Source organism: Sapajus apella, unplaced genomic scaffold (genome assembly GCF_009761245.1).
Source record: "Sapajus apella isolate SASKATOON/1434 unplaced genomic scaffold, GSC_monkey_1.0 scaffold16, whole genome shotgun sequence".
NCBI lineage: Eukaryota > Metazoa > Chordata > Mammalia > Primates > Cebidae > Sapajus > Sapajus apella.
This window is the reverse complement of record NW_022436956.1, coordinates 11,289,478-11,315,090: the sequence shown is the minus strand read 5'-3', so window position 1 is coordinate 11,315,090 and position 25,613 is coordinate 11,289,478. Positions and strand designations below refer to the sequence as shown.

General features: G+C 36.9%; 2 protein-coding genes across 2 annotated transcripts; one reads left to right on the top strand and one right to left on the bottom strand.

Annotated features, from left to right (window-relative positions):
- Positions 1–354: 354 nt before the first annotated feature.
- On the bottom strand, positions 355–16,584 carry LOC116556427 (olfactory receptor 10G6). Its single transcript, XM_032285778.1, has 3 exons — positions 16,550–16,584; positions 14,852–14,963; positions 355–1,356 (listed from the first exon to the last, which is right to left on the bottom strand). The coding sequence occupies exons 1-3, from the start codon at positions 16,582–16,584 to the stop codon at positions 355–357; spliced, it is 1,149 nt and encodes a 382-aa protein (XP_032141669.1).
- Positions 16,585–22,072: 5,488 nt separating this feature from the next.
- Positions 22,073–23,057, top strand: LOC116556104 (olfactory receptor 10G9). Its single transcript, XM_032285105.1, has one exon. The coding sequence runs from the start codon at positions 22,097–22,099 to the stop codon at positions 23,030–23,032; it is 936 nt and encodes a 311-aa protein (XP_032140996.1). The 5' UTR covers positions 22,073–22,096; the 3' UTR covers positions 23,033–23,057.
- The last annotated feature ends 2,556 nt before the right edge of the window (positions 23,058–25,613 follow it).

Genomic DNA, 25,613 nt, shown 5'->3' with positions numbered 1-25,613 from the left:
CTGGGATTACAGACATGCACCACCACATCCTGCTAATTTTGCATTTTTAGTAGAGACGGGGTTTCTCCATGTTGATCAGACTGGTCTTGAACTCCTGACCTCAGGTGATTTGGACCTTTTATACAAAGTGCCACCCTTGCTGAGTTGCCTTAATTGCTTTTCATTGGTACTGAAGAAAGACATATGGAAAATCATGTTTTGAGAACAGGTTACAATGTGGAAATTTCCGGGTTCCTAGGAGTCCTCTATTCTCTGCATGAATTTTTCTATTTCTGTTTTAAAATTTCCACTTATTTGGTGTCTTAACCAGGGCCCTACATTATAGTATCTCCTGCATGTCTGTGATGGATGGAGTCAGTGAGGCTGCACTTCCTTGTGGCCCCCTAGTCGCTGTAATGCCGCCTTCATCTCTTTGTTACGCAGTGTGTAGATGATGGGGTTAAGCAAGGGAGTGATGACAGTGTAAAAGACAGCTACCACCCCATCTAGGGGCTCCTGTGAGTCAGGCCGCAGGTAAATGAAAGTGCAGGGCACATAGTAAACAATGACAACAGTGAGGTGGGCAGCACACGTGGAGAAGGCATTGCGGCGCCCATCTGCTGACCGGATTCGCAGGATGGCAGCCACAATGTAGCCATAGGAAGTGAGGATGAGCACGAAGCAGGTGAGGGCCAGGAAGCCAATGTCCACAAAGGTGATCAGCTTGTTGATGGTGGTATCAGCACAGGCTAGATGCAACATGGCAGGAATCTCACAAAAGAAGTAGTTGACCTGATTGGGGCCACAGAAGGGCAGCCGGAATACAAAACTTGTTTGGAAAAGTGAATGGATAGTCCCTCCCAGCCAGGTGCCTAAAGCCAGGGAGTTACAGACTCTGCGGGTCATGATGGTAGCATAGTGTAAGGGCTTACAAATGGCCAGGAAACGGTCATAAGCCATGAGTGTATAAAGGAAGCACTCAGTACAGCCCAGGAAATGGAAAGAAAACAGTTGGATTACACAGCCCCCAAAGGAGATACTCCTACTATCCAAGAGAAAGCCAGCCAGCATCTTGGGGACAATAGCACAGGAAATGGTCAAGTCCAAGAAGGAGAGGTGACACAGGAACCAGTACATGGGACGGTGGAGCCGGATGTCCACTAAGACAGTGAGGATGATGAGCCCATTTCCAGAGACAGTGAGGAGGTAGACAACAAGGAAGGCTAAGAAGAGTGGCACCCTCAGCTGTGGTGGGTGGTGCAGACCCACCAAAATGAAGTGAGACACGGAAGTCTGGTTTCCACTTTGCATTTCCTTGCTGTTCGCATCTGCCAAAAGAAGTAACAGATGGAGATGATCAATATCCCTGTAAAATCTCTAGGTGCAGCACATCAACTCTGTGTCACTCCCAAATAAGGACAGAAAAGAATATCTATTTCGGGCGCGGTGGCTCACGCCTGTAATCCCAGCACTTTGGGAGGCTGAGGCGGGTGGATCACGAGGTCAAGAGATCGAGACCATCCTGGTCAACATGGTGAAACCCCGTCTCTACTAAAAATACAAAAAATTAGCTGGGCATGGTGGCGCGTGCCTGTAATCCCAGCTACTCAGGAGGCTGAGGCAGGAGAATTGCCTGAACCCAGGAGCGGAGGTTGCGGTGAGCCAAGATCGCGCCATTGTACTCCAGCCTGGGTAACACAGTGAAACTCCGTCTCAAAAAAAAAAAAAAAAAAAAGAATATCTATCTATCTATCTATCATCTATCATCTATCTATCTATCTCCCTATCCCCGCTCTCTTTCATTCTTGCTACTGGACTTCATCATTCTCTCTCCTTACTACCCCCACAACTCCTGATTCTGAGATGCTGGTTGGTGTCAGGGAGCAGTTGTTCTCTTCAAGCTTAAAGGTAACTGATGATGTGTACACAATTTAGGAGAGTGAAGGAAAGACCACACACAGAAGAAGTAATCTTCTTTTCCAATCAGGAAGAAGTATAATCATGTAAGACCTAAATTAATTGATAAAGGAAGATATGTTTCACTGTTTTCCTTCAGTTTGATCTGATCTGTACAGAGAGTTAGCTTGCATCTTTCTAGGAACATCAGAGTTGTGATTATATTTCCTGTCTAAGTGTGCCCAATAAAACATTTTTCAGGTTTTTAAAAAAATATACTATCTGACCTGCACACTAAACCTAATACATTTGGAATCTCTGAAGTTTTAGCTAAAAATATCTTTTTTTTCAAAAAACCTATATAAAAATTCACATGTTATTTAAAATCTTTCAGAATAGTAAAGCAGTACAAAATCTTAGCCCCAAGGCACTGCGTTGCCTTTTATTCTCTCTACTTCTGGAAAGTACAGTCCATTTATCCATTCATCCATCTGTCCATCTGTTCATCCTTCCATCTACCCACTCATCCATCTACCTGTACACCCACACAGTAGGGTGTATCTTATATTGTATCTTATGAGTATCATATATTGTATCTTATGAGTATGGTCTCTGAAGTCTTACTGGGTTTAAAGATCTAGTTCACTTATACTAATTGGTAATCACATTTTAAAATATGTTTTTACAATTGTAAGTGGGGACAATAATAGTGTCTACTTCATAAGATTATTGTAAGGATTAAATTAATTAATTCACATAATTTACAGTAGCACTCAACATTAGCTATCATTTTTTATCAAATATATGTTGTAATCTCATTTTGTTGTACATGGGACGGTGGAGCTGGATGTCCACTAAGACAGTGAGGATGATAAGCCCATTTCCAGAGACAGTGAGGAGGTAGACGACAAGGAAGACTAAGAAGAGTGGCACCCCACTCTTCTTAGATTCTCAGAATCAGAAGTTGAGGGGGAGTGAAGAGAGAGACTGATAAAGACCAGTAGCAAGAATGAAAGAGAGAGGGGATGGATAGATAGATAGATAGATGATAGATAGATAGATAGATAGATATCCTTTTATATTGTAATCTCATATTGTTAGACAAATTCTATCTTTGCATTTGGCTCCAGTCAGAGGTGAACCTGTGGTTTCTAGCGAGCTGTTCAGTGCTCGATGACACACCCGCAAATTTGAAGCAGCATCACAAAGGGCTTCTTCTCCCAGGATTACTGGTAAATCACAATCAGCCACAGTGGAAGAGAGAAATCAGGGAACTAACTGAGGCATGCCAGAGCTCTCCCGGACACGGAGAGGCAATGTGAGCTGTTCTTCCTAGTGTCACTTTCCTTCCATCAATATTTACTCTGATAGTCTGTTCACAAATTGGAGGCAGATATCCAAATGGTGTGTCACCTTCAAGAAGGTTCAGGGATGATGTTGAATCCCTCAGAAGGCTTCAGAGGATGCGGAAGGAAACGGGGCTTCCAACTGGGCTCCTGGTGGTTGAGGGATCTGCAGTGGCAGCTGCCTACCCTCTGGCTACTTCTTTCCCCTCTACACTATGGATTGCTGCGCATCCATCTTGAAACCCCCTCAATCTTTAGTGCCACAGAGACTATGCTTCTCAGTAAAAATAAGTTTGCTGTCACCATGGCACGTGTATACCTATGTAACAAAACTGCGGGTTCTGCACATATACCCCAGAACTTTAAAAAAGACAAAAAAAAGTAATAATAACAATAAGTTTGCTGAGGATTGAGCAATTTCTGGGGCTTGGGACTTCCTGTGCTAAACCTAAAAGAGTCCCTGGGAAACTGAAACAGTTTTTCCCCCTAAATAAGAGTTTAAACTGTATAGAAATGGAATAATCTCTCACAAGGTAGCTATAAAATCTATTTTGAAACAACTTCCGAGGCAATTCTTGGTGATTTCTTAGGCAATGCCTTTATTACCAACTTTTCATGGTACCACATTGCCCAAGGAGAAAGTGCAAATTTGCTGGCTTGTCCGTGCTGACCTACTTCTCTAGCCTCCCCTCAGCACTCCATCCCATAACTGTGCCTTAACCAAACATTTTCTGCTTCCTTACACAGTAGCCCTTTCATCTGGAATGGCTTTGCTCCTCTGATGTCTGAACAGTTTCCACTGACCTTTCAAAATCCCATTCAGATGTCAGCTACTCAGTAAAGCATTTCCTCTCTTTTCTCCAAATGCTCACTCAATTTTTTTACAGCCTCCATAGTATTCCATTCATGTTTCTGTGATAGGCTTGCTATGAGCATGTCCCTGTGCATGTGTCTAATTTCCCCGTTAGGCTGTGAGCTCCTAAAGGGGCTTTGTGTCATCTTCCTTTTCATTCCGTTTGTAGCATACCTTTCACAGAAAGATTCTCAGATAGTATTGAGCAAAGGCATTTCCCTCTGCCTGGATCAGTGTATTATTTAGACACTGAATAGAATAATATCAATTAGATCTTGTAATCTGGCTTTCAAAATCCTAAGAATTTCAGTACCATCACTACTTATGAGCAATATTACTTTGGACAAATCTCTTAAAATTTCTAGTCTCAGTTTCTCATTAAATGAAACCTAAAGTACAAAAAAAAATAAAAAAGAATATATGCCATAGAATACTAAAAAAAAAGCCAGAGAGAATGGTAGGTATGGATTTCCCACCAAAAGAAATACCAGTGTCTTTTGCAACTATATAAATTCTCATTTTAAGTTTTGTTCTTACACAAAGAAAATCAATCTTTCTTCCTAGTCCTAATTATCTCTTGTACTGTATGTTTTTTCCTTTCCATCTGGCTACTTTGACAACTCAGTTTTCATTCACTTTTATAATTTATTTTCTCTACAGAGAAATGATACTATTTACCCCTGGAGAGAGAGAAAAATACACTGCTTTACCCATCAACAACTAAAACTACTCCAGTTATTTGGTGTATACATTTTAGTTAGTACCACATTATAATATTAGCATGTGATATGTTCATCTGTGTAAGGGAAAAGGAAGGAATTTTGACAAGAAGTCTTGGGGAAAAAAGGACACTAGTAGCCGTCGGCTAGCTTCATTTGACCATTTCAAACCCTGTATGAACTGAACTAAGCTTAAGGTAGATCCTAAAACTCCTGTATCTCAGGAAACTCCAAGAGGGACATTTGCCTTTGGTAAGTGGAATACACTCACCCCTCCCCAGGTATTTGTAAAGCATAATGCCATTAAGAGAGCCTAATGTGCTTTCTCTGTTCCCAGCATCTCTAACATGCATTTAATAAATATGTGTCTCAGAACAATTTCCGTTACTATGCTTCTACTTCCCCTTTGGAGCCCTCTCTGCTGGAGACCACTAGCTGGCTGGGAATCTACTGTGAGGCCACTGTCTGCTGCTTGCCTCAACTTCTCTGTGCTCTTCACTGTTCTTCATGGAGGCTCCTTTTTGAGCTCAGTAGCTTCCCTGGTCTTCGCCTTTGATGTGCCTCTTCATGCTTATGTCATTGCGTTCCTTCTGTATGCTTCTCTGGGCTCCCTCTTCCCGTTGGTAGCTCATTTGAAACTGTTGGCAGTGGCATCCCTAGGCTCCAATCCCTGGAGTCACACTTTCTGGCAGGCAGCTTTTTCCTTCCTCTAGTCCCTGCAGAGCAGGAGACAGAGGGGCTGACATCACTTCTGCTTCGCCCTTCAGGGGCATTAACTTACATGGAAATGAACCGCAATGGGCTTTGTTAACAGCAATCAAGGAAGTTCGCTTAGTGGTGTCCCTGTAGTAGGATCCTGCTAAAAGCATGCACTTGATCAGGAATCAGGAGGCCCCATCCATTTCTCTGGATTTTAGTTTTCTCACCTATAAATTAGAGATAATGATGCCTTACTTACTTACCCATAAAAGTATGCGGATACAATTTGAAATAATTTAAAAGCCACAGGTACTGAATAAATGCCATGTGTTAATTGCTTTTAAATGTACCCTATGAATTTAACTCAGAACAGTTAAATTACTAGAACATTGCAATAGGACAGACAAAACTATTTTGGGCAGAACTGTTTAGATCATTTAGTATGCAAATAGGAGACTAAACTAGATGAAATATGAAAAATGTCGCAATTCCTCAAAAGTCAAACACACTTAGGTTGGCGCTAGAAGGACCTTTAGATAAATGACCCAGAGTACATCTCCATTTTATGCATGAAAACACTGAGTTCTAAAGAGAATAATGACTTTTTCCAAGATAAAACCTCATACAGCTTAGTCAGTGCATAAAATTCCATATGGGTCTATATAGATAAATTATACAACTTACCCAACTCTGAGAATAGAGGAGCTTATAGTTCTGAATTAGTGCTAGGCAAAATATAGCTCAGTAAATATTTGCTAAAATACTTTTGGTCTGGTGCTAAATATGTTTTAGTTGTTTACTTTGAGCCATTGCTGGTTTGCAATGTTTGATTAGTATATTATGAAACACAATGGGGCACTTGCTCTGTTTTTTGAACAAGCCATTTCCACTTAAGGAATCATGTAAGGTCAGCATTAAGTATTTTAGTTTATATTGCTACATATTCCTACTACAAGAATATGATGTTGAGTTTAAATTAGATTTAGGGTTCTGCTAATAGGGAAGTCTACATTTAGAAAGGAAGATGGAAGAGACTTAAGACTCCAAACATCTAATCCTCCCTTCTCACAGAGATTTCTCCTGTTCTGTGATGTCTCTAATGGGAATAGTGTGTATATTTACATAGAAAAATACAAGGCAAAGGAATACATGATTGCAAACTGAAGCTTTGATTCCAAATTCCAATATGGATGCTTGACCTTGGGAAGTTAGGAAAGGTCTTTAATCTACATTAGGAAGCCTTAGCTGTGCTCTTTACTCTAGCCCTCCTTTTGTTTTCCATTTGATTTTCTGTGTGGATAAGGACATGGAAAGGGTGGGTAGACTTCTTCCAAAAAGGAGCTATCATCATCTACTTTTGAAGCAGAAGAGAAAAAAGATGGGAAAAAAGAAAATTAAAAAGAAATGGCTCAGTTTTATCCAAATGGGGACAGCTCCAGTTCCCTTGCTCCCTTAGTCCAAGCAGAAGGAGGAGCAGGTAAAGAGATCATCCTCAACTGAAATCAAATATATAATTAATCCATTTGCTTAAAACTGTAAACTTGACAATTCCCATGAATGGGTCAATAAAACACCCTGCAACTGACAAAAACGTTTGCTAGTTCCTCTTTTGGGGCAATGTAGGGACCCAGTTGACCCACAATAAGTTGGACTTGAGCTAAAACTCCATTAATTACCTGGTCTCCATAAGCCCCTACTTTAATTGGAGGACCATAATGACCTTTTGGGTCCCCTGGAATGAACATCAGCTCAGAGCCAGTGTCCAATAGTCTCCAAAATGTCTGATTATTTCTATTTCACCAATGCACAGTTACCCTGATAAAAGGCCAGAGGTCTCTTTGAGGAAGGACAGGAGAAAGATTTGCTGCATAAATTGTGGGTAGTGTATTGGGGTCCTTCCACAAGGGAACCTGGCCTCCCCTTCATTTAAGGGGTTCTGGGTCTGTAAACTGGCTCAAGTTTGGAAATTGATGAGGGGCTGTGATTCTTTGTTTTTATAATTCAAATTAATCTTTTGTCCATTCAACCTGGAAGTTTTCTGCTTTATATTCTGGCCACACTGGCAACTGATTAGAGGTGCCCATTCAGATTAAGGATAGGTCTGTCTTTTCCAGCCCGCTGACTCAAATGTTAATCTCCTTTGCCAGCACCCTCAAGGACACACCCAGGATCAACACTTTGCATCCTTCAATCGAATCAAGTTGACACTCAGCAATAACCATCATACCAACTGTAAGTTTATTCCTGTCTTTTAACTTTAAATAGATGGAAACATACAACAGTATTCTCTTCTAAAAATTGTGTCCTTGAAACTCACTGATTTCAGTTGCTGTAGCTGTACTTTAACTTCTGCAGTATCTATTGTACAAAGAAAACACATCATTCTCCCTCTTCCAATTTTTTTCTCTCTTCTTTCACCTTGTTCTTTTCCCAAACAACATTTGAGTGTTAACAGTTTTTTGCTAAGTATGTAATTCATTTTTTTCTGTCTTGATGATACCTTTTGATAAATGAAAATGCTTAATTTTAATGTAATTGAATCTATAAATTTTCCCTTTTCCTTTTACCTTTTTGTGTCTTTTAAAGAGAAATCCTTCCTTATATCTTATATTAATTTATTTAAAGCCAGCGTTTTATCACTTTCAATATATCAGGTTCTATTTTGGGCCATGTTTTGCCTTAATGTTTTTTGTGTGATGGTTTAATCAGTACTAATTTGTTCACTTACCAATTAAAAAAATATTGTGCTGGTTGGCTGTATTGATAACATCATGTGAGTGGGACTGGGTGAGTGGGAAATGGAAGATATCCGAGGTGCCTTGGAAATTCATGTGTACCACACTGTAGGAGAAAATCCTATGGAAATAAGACATTGTTGCCTTAGTAAAATATAATTGCTTTGAGGTTAGTTTAGCTAGGCTAAAAAATCTGGTCTTTTTGATAATTTTCAAGAAGGACAGCTTGTTCTGGGCTGAAAGTGCTTTTATTTCATTTTACTTCTAATGTACCAGATAATAGGTTCAAAGGATCTAAATGAGGTACAGATATAGAAGAAAGGGCCTAGCTTCCCATGATCTTTTTATTTTTACAGGAAGTAACTCTCTCTCAGGTTTTATTTTCCTGACACACTATACAGCAAGAAATATCTGGTTTGTCATAGGAAAACAAAATTACAAAATTGCTGATTTTTATGCCCCAGCTGTATTTCTTCTAAAGGAAATTCTTGTGCTAAAACACAGGACACTAACTTTGCTACAATACACTCTTCCTGACCCATACGATAAATTTAGATCATCCCATGGCATGCTGCTGCACATGCCTGGAGGTAAAACTTAAATGTAAACAATTGCAACCTAAATTGGCAAGATCAAAATGTGTTTGGATCTTGCCAGGATAATGATTTCACTCACCCCATTGACAACACCAACATGCTCAATTTTCTGCTAAGAAAAAGGGTTGAAGAATCTAGAAGTCATTAATATTAACTATTGCCTCATAATCATTTGCATACTAAGTATCGTACCTCTTGCATGTATTCTCTGTATTGCTTTGACATGTATATATTTACATGCTTTAAATTTCCCTTCTCTATTTACTCTATTATTATATATAAGATGTGTTCATGAAGCTTTACTGTTTTGTCCATAAGTCACATAATATTGAGTTAGAATTACTTAAAAACTTAAAAATTGACATCACTGAGATTCCAGACTTGGTTCTGGATGAAGTAAAGGGTGATATATTGCAATGACTCCCTCTGTGGAGGGAGTCGTATGAGGAATGAAGTTGCATTGTATAAGTGTTAATAGTGTCTTTCTGTGTGTATGTGTGTGTGTGTCCATGGGTGTGTGTCTTTGGGTGTATAAATATGGGGGAAGAATGTACAGGTATGTGGTAGACTGCCATAGATCTTTATAGAGGAATTTATTTATTTATATAGTTTGGCTGAATATCTTTTAAAATCTCTTCCTATAAGTAGGACTCCCTTCTGCTATAGAAACCAAATTACCAGATACTTTTTTCATTCACTCCACCAAATATACATTGTGGGCACGGGATCTAGATTTGACCAATGAGACATATCAATCTAGACTTTGAATATGAATCACAGGAAAATAAAAGGCGTATGTATAAATAATTCAAATGATGGTAGAGACATCATTAGCAACACAGCATTTTCAAAGGTGGCAGTGACAGCAGGCCCACAGTGCTTTCAGGGCTTATGCCAGTGGGGATGGTGGGTGCTCTGTGGTTATGCATGACTCTGACTGAATTATATCATATATGCTGCATTGTTATTTTAGTCTATTTAAACTTTTTGGACTCTTTCTCATTACCACCCTCCCTCAGTTCACACTAATAACCTGATTTATATGCTTCTGCCTTTTTCCTCCTTTTTCTTTTTTAAAAAATAAGGTGGCATAAGTACAGATTTCTCACATGCATACATTGTGTAGCGCTGAAGTCTGGGGTTCTAGTGAACCCATCACATGAACAGTGAACACTACTTCAAATAGGTGATATTTCGATCCTCACTCCCTCCCACTCTCCCACATTTTGGGGTCTCCAATGTCTGTTATTCTATTCTGTATGTCCATGGGTATCCATTGTTAGCTACCACTTGTAAATGAGAACATGTGACATTAATTCAATCTTTTTAAATGCCTACTTAATATTTCATTAAGTAGCAGTATTAGGATTTACTCAACATTGCTCTTTAGAAATATTCACTTGGTTTTCAATTGTTTTACAGGCATAAACCCTGTATCAACACAGTCAACTTGTTACATTATTTTGTGTTTCACTGAGTAATAATGAATTTAAGTATTTTTAAAGGTCTTTTTGAATTTGCTCTGCTATGAATTGTTAATACATGTGCTGTGCCCAATTTTCCAATTTTGGGGCAGGTGTATATTACTTATCAATTTGTAGGAATAATTTATTTTGGACCTGAGTTCCTGGTCAAATATAGACATTGCAAATATTATTTTTCACTCTGCAGCTTGTCTTTTACTCTTTGAGTATTTTCTTATATTGAATAAAAATGATATATTTAAGAATGAAAAGCATCAATAACGTTTTAAAAACAATAACACATGTAATAACATACAAAAAGTCAAAAATTAGAAGACGTTTGACTTCATTATTCATGAAGAAAACACAAATTTTAACACCACACTAAAATACCACTACATACACACTAAAAGAGCTAAAATGAAAAAGACAGTGATGGCCATATGTGGGACAACTGGCAATTTCAAGCACTGCTACTGGAATTATAAACTGGCACTTTAAACTGTGTGGCAGCATCTACTAAAACACATTGTATGCATTCTTTATGATTCAGTAATTCCACTCCTAGGTGTATGTGTATGTGTATGTCTCTCTGTATGTGTACATATTCAGTGCATTCAAAGAAAGGCATATAATATGAAATATATTTGCAAAGAAATTCTATAAGTATATGGCATCTATGTCCAAAAATATGTATCCTAGTTTAGAACAGCAGTATTTTTAGTAGGCAAAAATTGGAAACTATTTAAGGTGCCTACCAATAGCTGAATAAAAACAAATTGTGGTATATTCACTTAATAAGATGCTTGCTATACAGCAATGATAATGTATGATTTACAGCTATATGTAAAATAGTTTATGCACTTATTGTTGGCACGCATTTATTTATGATTAAGGTTTAATGTAAAAAATAAAATAAATGTCTAGATCCGAGGTCAGTGGCTCCAACTGGGGACAGTTTTGCCCCATCAGAGTCATTTGGCAATGTCTGGAGATGTTGTTGAGTGTCACACATACTGGCATCTAGTTGCTAGAAGTCAGAGATGTGGGTAAACATGCTATAATGCACTGGACAGACCCTCACACCAGGGCTTATCTTGCCCAACATGTCAGTTGTGCTGAGGATTAGAACCCCTAATTGGGGTATAAATGTAAGTAAAGTTATGTAAAATTATGACAGTAGAATACACAATATTTTGAGAGGGATATAAAAGTTGCTGAAGAAATCAATATGATGTGCACACGAAATGGAAGTCATATTTTAAATATATCAATTCTATTCAAATTAATCTGTAGATGTAATGGAATTCCAAATAAAATTCCAGCATTTGGTTTTGTAGATACAAACATGTGGATCCTAAGTTGTATATTAAAATGGAATAGACTCTCAAAATAGTCACAATAATCCAGAAGAAATAAAATAAAATTAGAAGATTTACAACACCTGATACCAAAAGCTACTATGAATCTGGGAGTTTTCAGGCGTTTTTATGAGGCTTGACAAATAAAAAAATGGAACTGAATACAAGGTAAGAAAATAGACTGATACATATTCATCAGACAAAGATGGTCTGTGATGCAATAGAGAAAGACCAGATCTTCAGTAAATTATTTTTGGCTATTCAGGTGAAAAAAAAATAAGAATTATGCTTATCTCATAATGCATATACCAAAAAAATCAATTACAGGTAGATACAAAATGGAAATGTGGTAGTCTTTATGACATTTGTTTAAGTGAGGGTATTTTTTAAAAGCAAACAAAAGGGGCTATTCATCAAAATAATAAATTGGAAAAATATATTTTAAAATAGAAATTTTGCAGCTCATTTTCTTTTATCATAACTAATAAATCTAGAGCTTAGTATGCAAATGGGAGGTTGGGGAGGGATAACATGGGGAGAAATGCCAGATATAGGTGACGGGGACATGGAGGCAGGAAACCACATTGCCATGTATGTACCTATGCAACAATACTGCATGTTTTGCACATGTATCCCAGAACCTAAAGTGCAATAAAAAAGAAATAACAAAATAATAAATAAAAAACTGAAGCCAAAATTCTAAGAAAACAATATAATTAATTACAGATGTAATCACAAGTTGTGTAGAAAATTAATAAATTATTCTTTTGCAACTAAAGTAAAAATAATTTCAAATGAAGTGAAAAAATTTTTAAAAAGCATTAAATATTATATAAGTAAAAACTGATATAGGTGGGTGTAAGGAAAACCTTTTAAAAACAAATTTCAGCTTTTTTGTGGAGGCCAAGGCAGGCGGATCTTAAGGTCAAGAGATCGAGACCATCCTGGCCAACATGGTGAAAATCTGTCACTACTAAAAATACAAAATTAGCTGGGTGTGGTGGCACATGCCTGTAGTTCCAGCTACTTGGTAGGCTGAGGCAGGAGAATCGCTTGAACCTGGGAGACAGAGGTTGCAGTGAGCCAAGATCGTGCCACTGCAGTCCAACCTGGAGACAGAGTGAGACTCTGTTGCAAAGGAAAAAAAAAAATTCTCTTTTTAAACCACAATTGATAAAATATTTTAGAACACTAAAAAAGTTTATAGAAAAAAATATTTATAAAGACAATTTTGAAAGCACATTTTATAATAAAAGGATGTATTAATGTTCTTGTTTCCTAAAGGTTTGGACAATCAATAAGAAAAAGACTATTAACTCAAAAGAAAGAAATAATAAAGTTAATAAAATTATGAACAGCTAATTCATAAAAGGATATACATTTGTCATACACATGTGATAGGGTTCCATATCATACTCATAAAATAATATGTGTTTACTCATGCATATAAAAGCAATGAAAAGTATGACAGCAATAATATCTAATGGTTATTTATAAAATCAGGAAATAATTAGGTTAGGTATTTCTGTGGGAAAAAGCCACTCTGAAAGTCTAAACAACTAAAAATGTTTGGGAATTTGAATCTTCTGAATCGTCATACAAAGATGGTGAATGAGGGAGTGATGCTGAGCTGGAGAGCGCCAACAAGTGAGGACCGTTATGGATTGTGGAAAATTTTAAGTTGAGCAAAAACAGTTGTAAGTTGTCTCTCAATTATTGAGGGAAAAGGTAAGCCCTTCCTCTTAGGTATAAGTATTAGTTACAGGAAGGCATGAGCTGTTCTCAGGAGAACTCAAATAAGAAACTCTAAGGGATTGTGGGCATGCTTATGAATAACGTCTTATTGGTCTCTTCCTGTTGTTTTTGTGTTCATAAAGGAAATCTGAAAGCCCAGGAGAAATCCCAGCCTTTGAAACAGAAATTTAGTTCCCTGAGCTTCAACTAGCTTGATCCTAGAAAGAGTAGAAATGGACTACTCTTTCTCAACACTGCGTATCTGTTCTTTGAATGATAATTTTCAAACTAGTGCCTGTACATAGGGTATAGAAAGTAAAATACTTGGAGAAAAAACTCTGATGAGTTTTATTATTGAAGTGAATCACATACTGGAAGGTGAATTCTTCAAGGGGCAAATTTAACTCATATTTTTCCTGTATCTCTTTTATCTTAAAGTTCCACATAGAACAATGGTACTTGGAAATTGTTAGAGCTCATCCTAATTTTGGTAATCTAGTGTCTCTTCATAGATAGATAGATAGATAGATAGATAGATAGATAGATAGATAGAAAGTAATTAAGGACCTACAAATAGGGTCTAAGTAGCTACAGCATAAATGAGCAAATCAAACATTGACTCCATTCATTGACACTCCTGTCTTAAGTCTCAGGCTATCTTGAACTTCACATGATAAAAATTTTTATATTTCATCAAATTGGAATCTTGGGGATTGGGTCCTCCTGGTGCCGTAGAAGCTTTAGAATTATATATTTTTTTGGAGTTCCAATATCTATATTGATGATTACAATAATCCTAGCCCTGTTATTTATTCTCATATTTGAAAAAAACCTAGGTATAATGTAGCCTAAATCACATACCCTAAATATAGGACACATTGTATCTTGGCTCTGCTAACAATAGATATCCTTTTGTTTCTTTTGTATTGGTGAAAGAGTTTCATAGTGTTTTTCCATAAACTATTAATAAAAATTCTGAACTAAGATGATATATGGTATTCAGTTAAAAATATCATTTCTGCTTCAATTTTATTGTAAAGAATACCAACTTTTTTTTTTTACATCAAGCCAACAGATGTCTTCCCTCCTGCTTTGGTTTCATTTTCCCTGTCTCAAGTGGTAGATATTAAATAAGAAACATAGATTTGATAGAATTGTCTTCCCTTATGAGCACATTTCCTAGCTTTATGAGCATGCAGAGTAAAGGAGAATGGTAGGGGCAAAATATGTTCTCTAACAAAATTAACATTAGAAAATATTTAGATATCTGGGATATAGAGGTATATGTATGATACCTAGTAGATTGTAGTTGGGAGAACACATATGAGTGTCATGTTTCTAGAGCCTCTTGGAGATGGCCAAGTGTAAGAGAAGCAGGAGGGGAGTCATGTATGAAATTTGGTGTTCTCTGGATCATTTGGAAGATTGTGGGGAATCCCACTGTGAGTTGTGCTAAGGTAAGATCCTTACCTGATCTGAGAGACTGAGAGATGCCTTTTTAAAAAGAAGCAGGAATGGGGGCACCAGTAGCAGTGCAGGAGTGAATCTTTCCTCAAAATCTGGCTTTGAAATTGAGAAAACTCTGGAAATAACAAAGAATGTATGTATTTTCTTACTTTCTATGATCAAAAATGGCAATTCTGTAATACTGCTGCAAGGCACAGTGTTTCATGACTCACTGTTATTTATTGAGCGGTTGTCACCTGACAGACATAGTGTTAAGTACTTTACATGTTTTATCTTATTTTATACTTATAACTTCTCGGTCAGGTAGGTGAGGCTAGTAATACCAAGTAACGTGTGAGAAAACTAGGGAGGAGTTTGGTATACTGTAAACTTATGAAATATTAGCTGCTACAAAGAAGTAAATTCTTAGAATTAATAAAATGTGATAGAGAGAATTCAAAATAACCTCACAGATCCCCTAAACCCGTCTTCCTTGTATATCCTCCGTATATAATCACCATCCCTTTAGTGTAGGTGAAGCTGGGGAAAATGATAGGATATCACTCCATTGATTCCATTATGTTACATAACACGTTGGCAGGGCAAACTGGAGAGAGATTTTCTGGCTGGCATTGAAGAAGTAAGCTGTCATGTTGTAGAAGTCCAGGTAACTATGATCTTAGGATCTAGAATGGCTTCTATAAGCTGAGAGTGATATGCCCTGCAAACAACCAACAAGAAAACTGGGACCTCAGTCCTAAAACTGCAAGGAACTGAATTGTGCCAAAACCCACAATAATCTTCAAGGATGATCCCAAGCCTCAGGTGAGATTCTACCCTCTGGTGATACATTGAAGCCTGTTGAGACCCTTAGCAGAGGATCTAACTGACCTGACCCCAGAAAGGGTGAAATAATAAATTAACATGTTTTATACCACTGTTTGTGGTCATTTACATGTACCCCATATATATAAAATTGCATTTTAGGTTCTGGGGTACATGTGAAGAACATGCAGAATTGTTGCATAGGTACATACATGGCAATGCGGTTTGCTGCCTCCATTCCCATCACCTATATCTGGCATTTCTCCCCATGTTATCCCTCCCCAACTCCCTACTCCCGCTGTCCCTCCCCTAGTCACCCCCACAAACCTCAGTGTGTGATGCTCCCCTCCCTGTGTCTAGGTGTTCTCATTGTTCGACACCCGCCTAAGAGCAAATGACAATCTAATACAGTGTGTTTCTTCTATTTTCTTCTGGTTGTGGGTCTCTATTTGTGTGTGTGTGTGTGTGTGTGTGAGAGAGAGAGAGAGAGAGAGAGAGAGAGAGATTAGAAAATTACTTCATCTTTATGAAAGAAGCTTTATAACAGCTAAGTCCAGGATAACTGTAGAATTATCTACCTGGTTAATGCAGTTTCCACATACAGAATGGGTTCTCAGTTCCCAATTAACTGCTAACTGCTGGGTGCTCTTTATATCCCCAGAGGGAAGGAGACCAAGGGTGAGAAGAAATGTCCAATTGAACGCTGTCCATTGCCAGCCTCATGACAGTGTTTATCCTCATGGGCCTTCCCCATACCCCAGCACTGGACAACCCCTCTTTGGAATCTCTGGTGGTTTATGTGCTCACTGTGCTGGGGAACTTCGTTATCCTGCTGGTGATCAGGGTGGATTCTCACCTCCACACCCCCATGAACTAGTGTACTATTTCCTCTCCAACCTGTCCTTCATTGACATGTGGTTCTCTACTGTCATGGTGCCCAAAATGCTGATGACTTAGGTGTCCCTGGGTGTCAAGGCTATCTCCTTCCATAGCTGCATGACCCAACTCTATTTCTTCTACTTTCTGGGGAGCACTGAATGTTTCCTCTACACTGTCATGTCCTATAATCTCTATAAAGGAAACACTCAGCACTCCCCAGCTAATGAAAACGTCTCCAGGAAGTGAACTCTCCAGGACGTGAACCAAATGCTAGTGGCCCAGGAGGGCATACGTGCTTCATCATCCTGGCATTACTGAGTGGGTACCTAAGGATGAGTAGGATGTAGATATGCTGGATTGTTTAAACTTAGTAATATAATTTAGTTATCCATGTGAAATGTATTACATGTATAGGTCTCAGCATTAAACATTATTTCAAACCACCTGCATGTTATAATTCTTTCACAGATTATCAAAGACATTTTAAAAACCACAACTAGATTTTTATTTATGATGAACATGCTTGTAGCATCTATAGATGAATTTCTCATCAATACTTTTTTTTAACTTTTAAAAATTTATATATTGTAGTTGGGTCTCAGGAATACACAGTGGAATCATTCATATATGTAAGCTGATATATTTTTTCATATTTTTTGTGTGGGCACAAAAATTTAAGAATTTACAATAATGGGGATATTATTTAAGAATAACAAATATCAGAGGTCACTTTTCTGTTTGTGGTTATTTCTGTTTAAATATCATTTTGATTGTTTTAGTATATCTATGTATTTGTACGTATATATACAAATCCAAATTTGTATGCAAAAGAAAGCATATAAAATATAATACATAGGCATGTAATGAAAATTAAACACACACGCATATATACATATATACATATATCCCCTAAAACATTTGTAGAAATGACATATTAAATAGACAGAGGTAGCCAACTATTCAGAATGACTGTCAAATAATGAATGAGATATAAATTGTTATATGTTCACACAATGGATTACTACACAGCAATAATATATGATCTATAGCTACATGTAAGATTATATATGCGTTTATCTTTTGTATTCATTTATTTATGTTTGGTAAGATTCAATGTAAAAAAAAATCTACATCAGTGAGGGCAATTTTGCCCTGCCATTTTTGCTTAGAAGTGTCTGAATATTGTTGCAGGTCACAGGTCCTCCCACCCAGTGGCTAGAGGTCAGGGATGTGAGTAAATATCCCACAGCGTATAGCACAGACCCTCATCACAAGACTGATCTTGGCTAAAACATCCATTGTGCTGAGGATGAGAAACCTTGATCTGACATTAATTTTAAGTAAGAATGGGTAAGATTACTACAATAGAAATAACAAGATATTTTCAAAAAAATATAAAAGTTGCTAAAGAAATTGGGCATTATTATATGTATATAGAATGGAAGAGTCATATTTTAAAGACAACAATTCTCTTCAAATTGATCTACAGATTCAATGTAACTCCAATAAAATCCCAGCATTTAATTTTGCGGATAGGAATATGTAGATCCCAAAGTGTATATTGAAACGAAATGGATCAGGAAAATGGTCAAGGTAGTCTTGCAGAAATAAAATATACCTGAAAGATACACAACACTAGATATCAAGCCTATTATGAAGCTTTAGCAATTCAGAAAGTGTAGTATTGGTAAAGTATTTGTATGGAAGTGAAGAGAAGATAAAATAAATAGACTTGTATATATTCATATAGCAAAGATGGCACTGCAGTGCAGTAAAGCAATAATGCCATCTTCAGTAAATTATTTTGAGTTACTGCATTTCAGAATGAAAAGATAATCTTGATCCGATCTCACACTATCTACATAAAAATCAATTACAATGGATCAGAGACATAAATATAGTAGACTTTATGACATTCTGTTAGTAAATATATTTCAAAGAAAAATGAACAGAAGAAGATAAACATAAAAATGATACAATAAAGTTACATTTTGAAATAGAAATTTTTCAGCTCATTTCCTTTGCATGTAATGTAATAAAGCCAGCATTTAATAAGCAAATTATAAGAGATAAATCAAAACAATAAGAATTTAAACCAAATCCCTAAAAAACACCTTCTGTTAATGAGGTAATTACAACTATAATCAAAATTCTTTAGAAAATAAAAACATCCTGATGTTACATGTGAAGTAAAATTAATTTCCAATAAAATAGGGATATAATGAAGGAAAAAACCTTAAAGCATTAAGTATTATATAAGTGAAAAATAATAAACCTGTGTGCAAGAAAATCCTTTGAAAGCAAAATACCAACATCAGAAATATATTGGAATAGATTCATAAAATTTCCTAGAACATTAAAAGTATCTGTACAAATAAAAATTATTTAAATGACAGCTATTTGAAAGCAAATTTTACCTTACAATAAAATAACTAATTAATGTTTTCAAACTTGTAAAACTTCAGACAAGTTCATAGAATAAAGATTATTATCTCAAAAGAAAGACATCTGTAAAGATCCTGAAAAGTTAATTTTCAAAAGGAGGTATATACATGACATGTTGAACAGTGTTTACTCATGCTTGTAAAAGCAATGAAAATTAAGACAGTAGTGCTATCTAATTATTACTTATACAGTTGGGAAATAATTATCTTAGTTTTGTCTTTGGGGAAAAGCCACCGTGAAACTCTAAACAACAAAAAAAGTTTGGGAATTTGGATGTTTTGAACTAGCATATAAAGATGAATGAGAGGGTGATGCTGAGCTTCAGGGCACCAAGTGAGACATTAGGGACTCTGGAAAATTTTAAGTTGAGAGCAAGCAGTCCTGAGTATCTCTCTATCACTGGTGAGGGAAAAGAGTAAGTCATTCATCCTATTTTCTTCTTAGATATGGGAAGATATGGGCTCTTCTCAAGAGGGTTCACATAAGAAACACTAAGGAAATATGTGCATGCTTCTGAAGAAGTGTTCATTGGTCTCTTCCTATTATTTTGTGCTCACCAAGGGAACATGAAAGCCCCAGAGCAATCCCATCCACTGAGACAGAGATCAAGTTAAGTTCCTACCCATGTTCATTTTCATTCCCTGCAATTCAACTAGTGTGGTCCCTAAATACAAATGGACTGCTGTTTCTCAACACTGTGCACCTGTTTTTTGAGTGAACCTTGCAAACCGGTGTCTGTACATAGTGGCTAGAAAATGAAAATTTGGGGAGAAAGTCAGATGAATGTTACTACTGAAAAGAATCACATACCGCAAGGTGAGTCTTTAGAAATGTAGACTTCACTTATTTTCTCCAACTTCCCTTCTTTTCCTTATCTTAGCTTTCATTCAGAGGTAAGAAATTCAAGAATTATTAGAATTTGTTCTAAAATTGATTTATCAAGGTAAATTGAAAGTAATCGAGGGTATACAAATAGGGATCAAATGTCTACACCAGGGATAGTCAAGGCAAACATTGTCTCTATCTATTGAGACTCCTAGCTTAGGTATCAGGCAACATAGGACTTCACCTTATAAAAATTTTCATATTTCATCAAATCTGATTATGTTACATACATGAGGATTGGGTCCTGCTGGCACAGTAGAAATTTCAGAGTTATATTGCTTCAATTTTTAAGGTTCTGATATCCATATTGGTGATTACAATAATACTACTTCTGTTATTGATTTACATATTTGAAAAACCTTGCTTTAATGTCGCTTCAGCTGCATTCCCTGGTGGTAATATGTCAGGATACATTTTGCCTGGGTTCTGTAAACTGCAGACATCCTGGTTTCTTCCATATTGGTGAATCAGTTTCATAGTCTTCTCCACAAAACACTTCATAACAAGTTTGGACTAAGAAAATATTTTGTATTCAGTTAAAAACATCATTTCAACCTGAATACCAATTATAGAGAATCTCAGCGTTTCTTGACAACAAACCAACCTATATCCCTTCCTCTTGCATTGGTTCTGTTTTCCTGTCTTAGGTGGTAGGTGCTAGAAAAGAAATGTAGACTTGAAAGAATTGTCTTTTATTATGAGAGCATTGCCTGGAGTTATGAATACGTGGAGGAGGGAAAGATGGTGGGGACAAAATATTATCTACAAAGTCAATATTAGGAAACATTTAGACATCTAGGATAGAGTAATGTACAACAGAAAGCTAGCCCCTATCTAGTAGATTGCAGTTGGGAGAACACATATGAACATCATGATCTTAAAGCAACCCATGGGATGGCCCAGTATAAGAAAAACGGGAGGCAGTCATGTATGAAACTTGGTGCTCTCTGGATCATTTGGGAGATTGTGGGAATCCCACTATAGAGTTGTGCTGAGATACTTACCTGCTCTGAGAGACCTAGAAGAAGCCCTTTAAAAGTAGCAGTAGTGAAGACATCAGTAATGGTATCAGGTATGAAAGAGTCATAGCTCTTAGATTGAGGAAGACTCTGAAAACACTAAGAAGAACTCTCTATCTAAGATCAAAAATGGCAAATCTGTAATACTGCTGCAAGGCACAGTGTCATAAGACTCACTATCATTTATTGAGCAGTTATTACCTGCCAGATATAGTCTTTAGTAATATATATATAAAATCTTATTTAATGCTTATAATTTCTCAGTGAGGTATATGATGTTAGTGATGTCAAATGCAATTACAAATGGGGAAATTTTCATTTTCAAACATAGTGCACGTGTTATGTATTCTGTGTTTCATTCATAGTAACAATTAAATTCCTCTCCTTTTAAGTTTTCCCTTGAACCCTACAATGAAAATAGAATATGGTAGGTAGAATTCCGAGGAGCCCCCAAATTTCTGCCCACTGGTATATATTTCCTATTTAATAACCTCCCTTTGAGTGCACGTGGGACATGTGACTATGAAGGGATATTACCCCTGATTACAATTATGTTACAGATCATTTTGCTATAGCAAACTGGAGAGAGATTCTTTTCTGACTTTGAGGAAGAAAGCTTTCATATCATTGAAAGCAAGGTGAGGTGGATTTTAGGACATAGGATGGCCTCTGTAAGCTGAGATTGATATGTCCTGCCAAGAACCAGCCAAAAAAAAAAAAAGGAAACCTCTGTCCAAAAACTGCAAGGAATGGGGTCCTGCCAACAGCTGCAATAGGCTTGGAAGAGAATTGTGAGCCTCCAATGAGATTGCATCTTTTGGTTACACGTTGATTGAGACCTGATGAGACCCTCAGCAGACGGTCCAGCTGACCTGACCTACAGAGAGGGTGAGATAAAAATTTTACATGTTTTATGCCATTAAGTTTCTGGTATTTTTCAATACATCAGTGGAAATCTAATATAGTGTGTTTCTCCTACTTTCTTCTGATTGTGTGTCTCTGTGTGTGTGCACCTGTGTGCATGTATATGAGAGAGGCTGAAATCATTTTATCATTACGTTTATGAAGGAAGATTTGTAACAAGCAAAGTGCAGAATAACTCCAGAATTATCTACCTGGTTAAGGCAGTTTCAACATAGAGAGTAGTATCAACTAACTGCTAAGTGCTGGGTGTTCTTCATGTCTGCAAAGTGAGAGAGACCAAAGTTGAGAAGAAATGTCCAACGCCAGCCTTGTGACAGTGTTCATTCTCATGGGTTTTCCTCATGCCCCAGCACTGGACGCTCCCCTCTTTGGAATCTTCCTGGTGGTTTATGTGCTCACTGTGCTGGGGAACCTCCTCATCCTGCTGGTGATCAGGGTGGATTCTCACCTCCACACCCCCATGTACTACTTCCTCACCAACCTGTCCTTCATTGACATGTGGTTCTCTACTGTCACGGTGCCCAAAATGCTGATGACCTTGGTGTTCCCAAGTGGCAGGGCTATCTCCTTCCACAGCTGCGTGACTCAACTCTATTTTTTTCACTTCCTGGCAAGCACCGAATGTTTCCTCTACACGGTCATGTCCTATGATCGCTACCTGGCCATCAGTTACCCGCTCAGGTACACCAGCATGATGAGTGGGAGCACGTGTGCCCTCCTGGCCACCGGCACTTGGCTCAGTGGCTCTCTGCACTCTGCTGTCCAGACCACATTGACTTTCCATTTACCCTACTGTGGACCTAACCAGATCCAGCACTACTTCTGTGACGCACCACCCATCCTGAAACTGGCCTGTGCAGACACCTCAGCCAACGAGATGGTCATCTTTGTGGACATTGGGGTAGTGGCCTCCGGCTGCTTCCTCCTGATAGTCCTGTCCTATGTGTCCATTGTCTGTTCAATCCTGCAGATCCGCACCTCAGAGGGGAGGCACAGAGCCTTTCAGACCTGTGTCTCCCACTGCACCGTGGTCCTTTGCTTCTTTATTCCCTGTGTTTTCATTTACCTGAGGCCAGGCTCCAGGGACGCTGTGGATGGGGTTGTGGCCGTTTTCTACACCGTGCTGACTCCCCTTCTCAACCCTGTTGTGTACACCCTGAGAAACAAGGAGGTGAAGAAAGCTGTGTTGAAACTGAGAGACAAAGTAGCACATTCTCAGAGAGAATAAGTATTAGGAAGCAGATACACTATTTGTTTAAAAATAATGATATAATTTAGTTATTCATGTGAAATTGATTATATGTATAATTCTCAGTGTTAAACATTATTCCAAAACACCTGCACAGTTATAATTATTTCATAGAGTGTCTAAGACAGTTTTAACATCACAGCCAGACTTATATTTATGATAAATATGATTACATTCTGATTTATTGACTCATTTTTCATCAATAGGTTCATATTAAGTTTAAAAATATTTTAATAGAATTTCAGGGATAGATGATTATTTCATGTTTATAACATGATAAACGGCTTTTGTGTTTTGTTTGATTTCTTGTGCACATAACCTTAAGAATTTACCATCATGGAGACATTGTTCAAAAACAGCAACAAATGTTTGAGGTCTTTTTTGTAATTGTGGCTGTAGCTGTTCAAATTTCTTTTTAGTTTTAATGTATCTGTACATTTGTATGTGTATATACTAATCCAAATGTATATTCCAAAGAAAGTACATAACATTTAGCATATTTAACATCAGGTTTTCATATACTTATGTATGTATATATATCTATTTACATATATATATACACAAAAACATTTCTAGAAACTATTACTAATGGGCAAGAATAGCTAGCTATTAATAATTAAAATATTATCAATGAATCAAATAGAAATTGTATATTCACAGAATAGATTACTATCCAGCAATGATAATGAATGAGCTACAACTACATATATAATGGTTTATGCAGTTTATACATTTATGCCCCTTTTTTTGTTTGTTTGGATTCAATATAAAAATTTTAATCTCTTAAATATCAAGATCACTTGGGGCAGTTAATCCCCTGGTTCACTTGGCAATGTCTGGAAATATTGTTGCTTGTCAGAAGTGCTGACATCATGTGGTTGAAGTCAGAGGTGTTAAACCTCCCACAATGTATAGGAGAGACCCTCACAACAAAGCTTATCATGGCCAAAATATCGATAGTGCTGAGGATGAGAAAGCCTGAACTAAATTTAATTTTAAGTAACATGTGTAAGACCACAACAATATAAATAAAATATTTTCAGATAAATATAAAACTTGCTGAACAAATCTTGCATTATAAAGTGCACATGGAGATTCATATATGAAAAATGCCAATTCTATTCAAATTGATCTATAGATTCAACACTATTCTAAGTAACATCCAGCATTTGATTTTGCCACTATGGACATGTAGATCCTACAGTGTGGATTGAAATGGAATGAACCCCACAATGGTTAGGATGCTCTTGAAGAAATAAAAGACAACTGAAAAATTGACAACACTAGTTATCAAAACTTATTACAAAGCTATTACAAAGTAACTTAGAGAAAATTACTTATTACAAAGTAACTCAGAGAGGGTCATATTTGTATGAGGCTAGACAAATAGAAAAATAGAAATGAATACAGGGTAAAAAATAGACTGATTCATATTCATAAGACAAAGATGACACTGCAGAGTAGTAAAGTAAGATTGCCTTCTTCAAGAAATTATTTTGGGGTATCTGGGTATTCAGAATAAAAAAAGTCAGTCCTGAGCCTATGTCATACTATAGCCATAAAAAACTCAATTATAGTAAATAGGAGATATGAATGTGGTGGACTGTATGACACTTATGTAGGTAAGAGACTTTACAGGAGTGCAAAACCCTCTTGGAAAAATATTAATTTAAAAAATATATATTTTTAAAGAAAATAAACAGAGGAAGCTAACCATAAAAATAATACATGAGACTAAAGTCATTACATTTTGAAGCAGAAATTTTGACAGTCATTTTCTTTGATAATAATGTAATAAAACTAGAGGCCAATAAGGAAAGTATAAGAGAGGATACCAAAAAAAATTGGGACCTTAAACCAAATTTGCTTAAAAAACACCCCACTTTAGTTAATGAGGTAATTACAGATACAATCTCAAATTATATAGAAAATAAAAACATCCTATTGTCTCACATAAAGTAAAATTAATTTCAGATGAAGTAAAGATTTAAATGAAGGAAAAAAACCTGAAAGCATTAAATATTACATAAGTGAAAACTGACAAACTTGTGTGCAAGACATTTTTTTTTTGAGACAGGGTCTGGCTCTGTTGCTCAAGCTGGAACACTGAAGCACCATCTTGATTCACTGCAACCTTGACCTTCTAGGCTCAGGTGATCCTCCCACTTCAGCCTGCTGAGTAGATGAATCTACACAGGGCACTTACCACCATGCCCAGCTAAGTTTTGTATTTTTTGTAGCGATGGGGTTTCACCATGTTGCCCAGGGTGGTCTCCAACTCCTGGGCTCAAGTGATCCACCCGCCTTGGCATCTCAAAGTGCTGGGATTACAGGTGTAAGCCACCAAGCTCAGCCAAGAAAATCCTTTTGAAGCAAAATACCAACTTCAGAAAACATAGTAGAATCAATTTATAACATTTTCTAGAACAATAAACATATCTACACAAATTTAAATATATTTAAATGTTGATAAATTTGAAAGTACATTTTACTTTACAACAAAAACCAAATTAATGTTTCCAATTTGTAAAACTTGAGATAAATCAATAAGATAAAGACT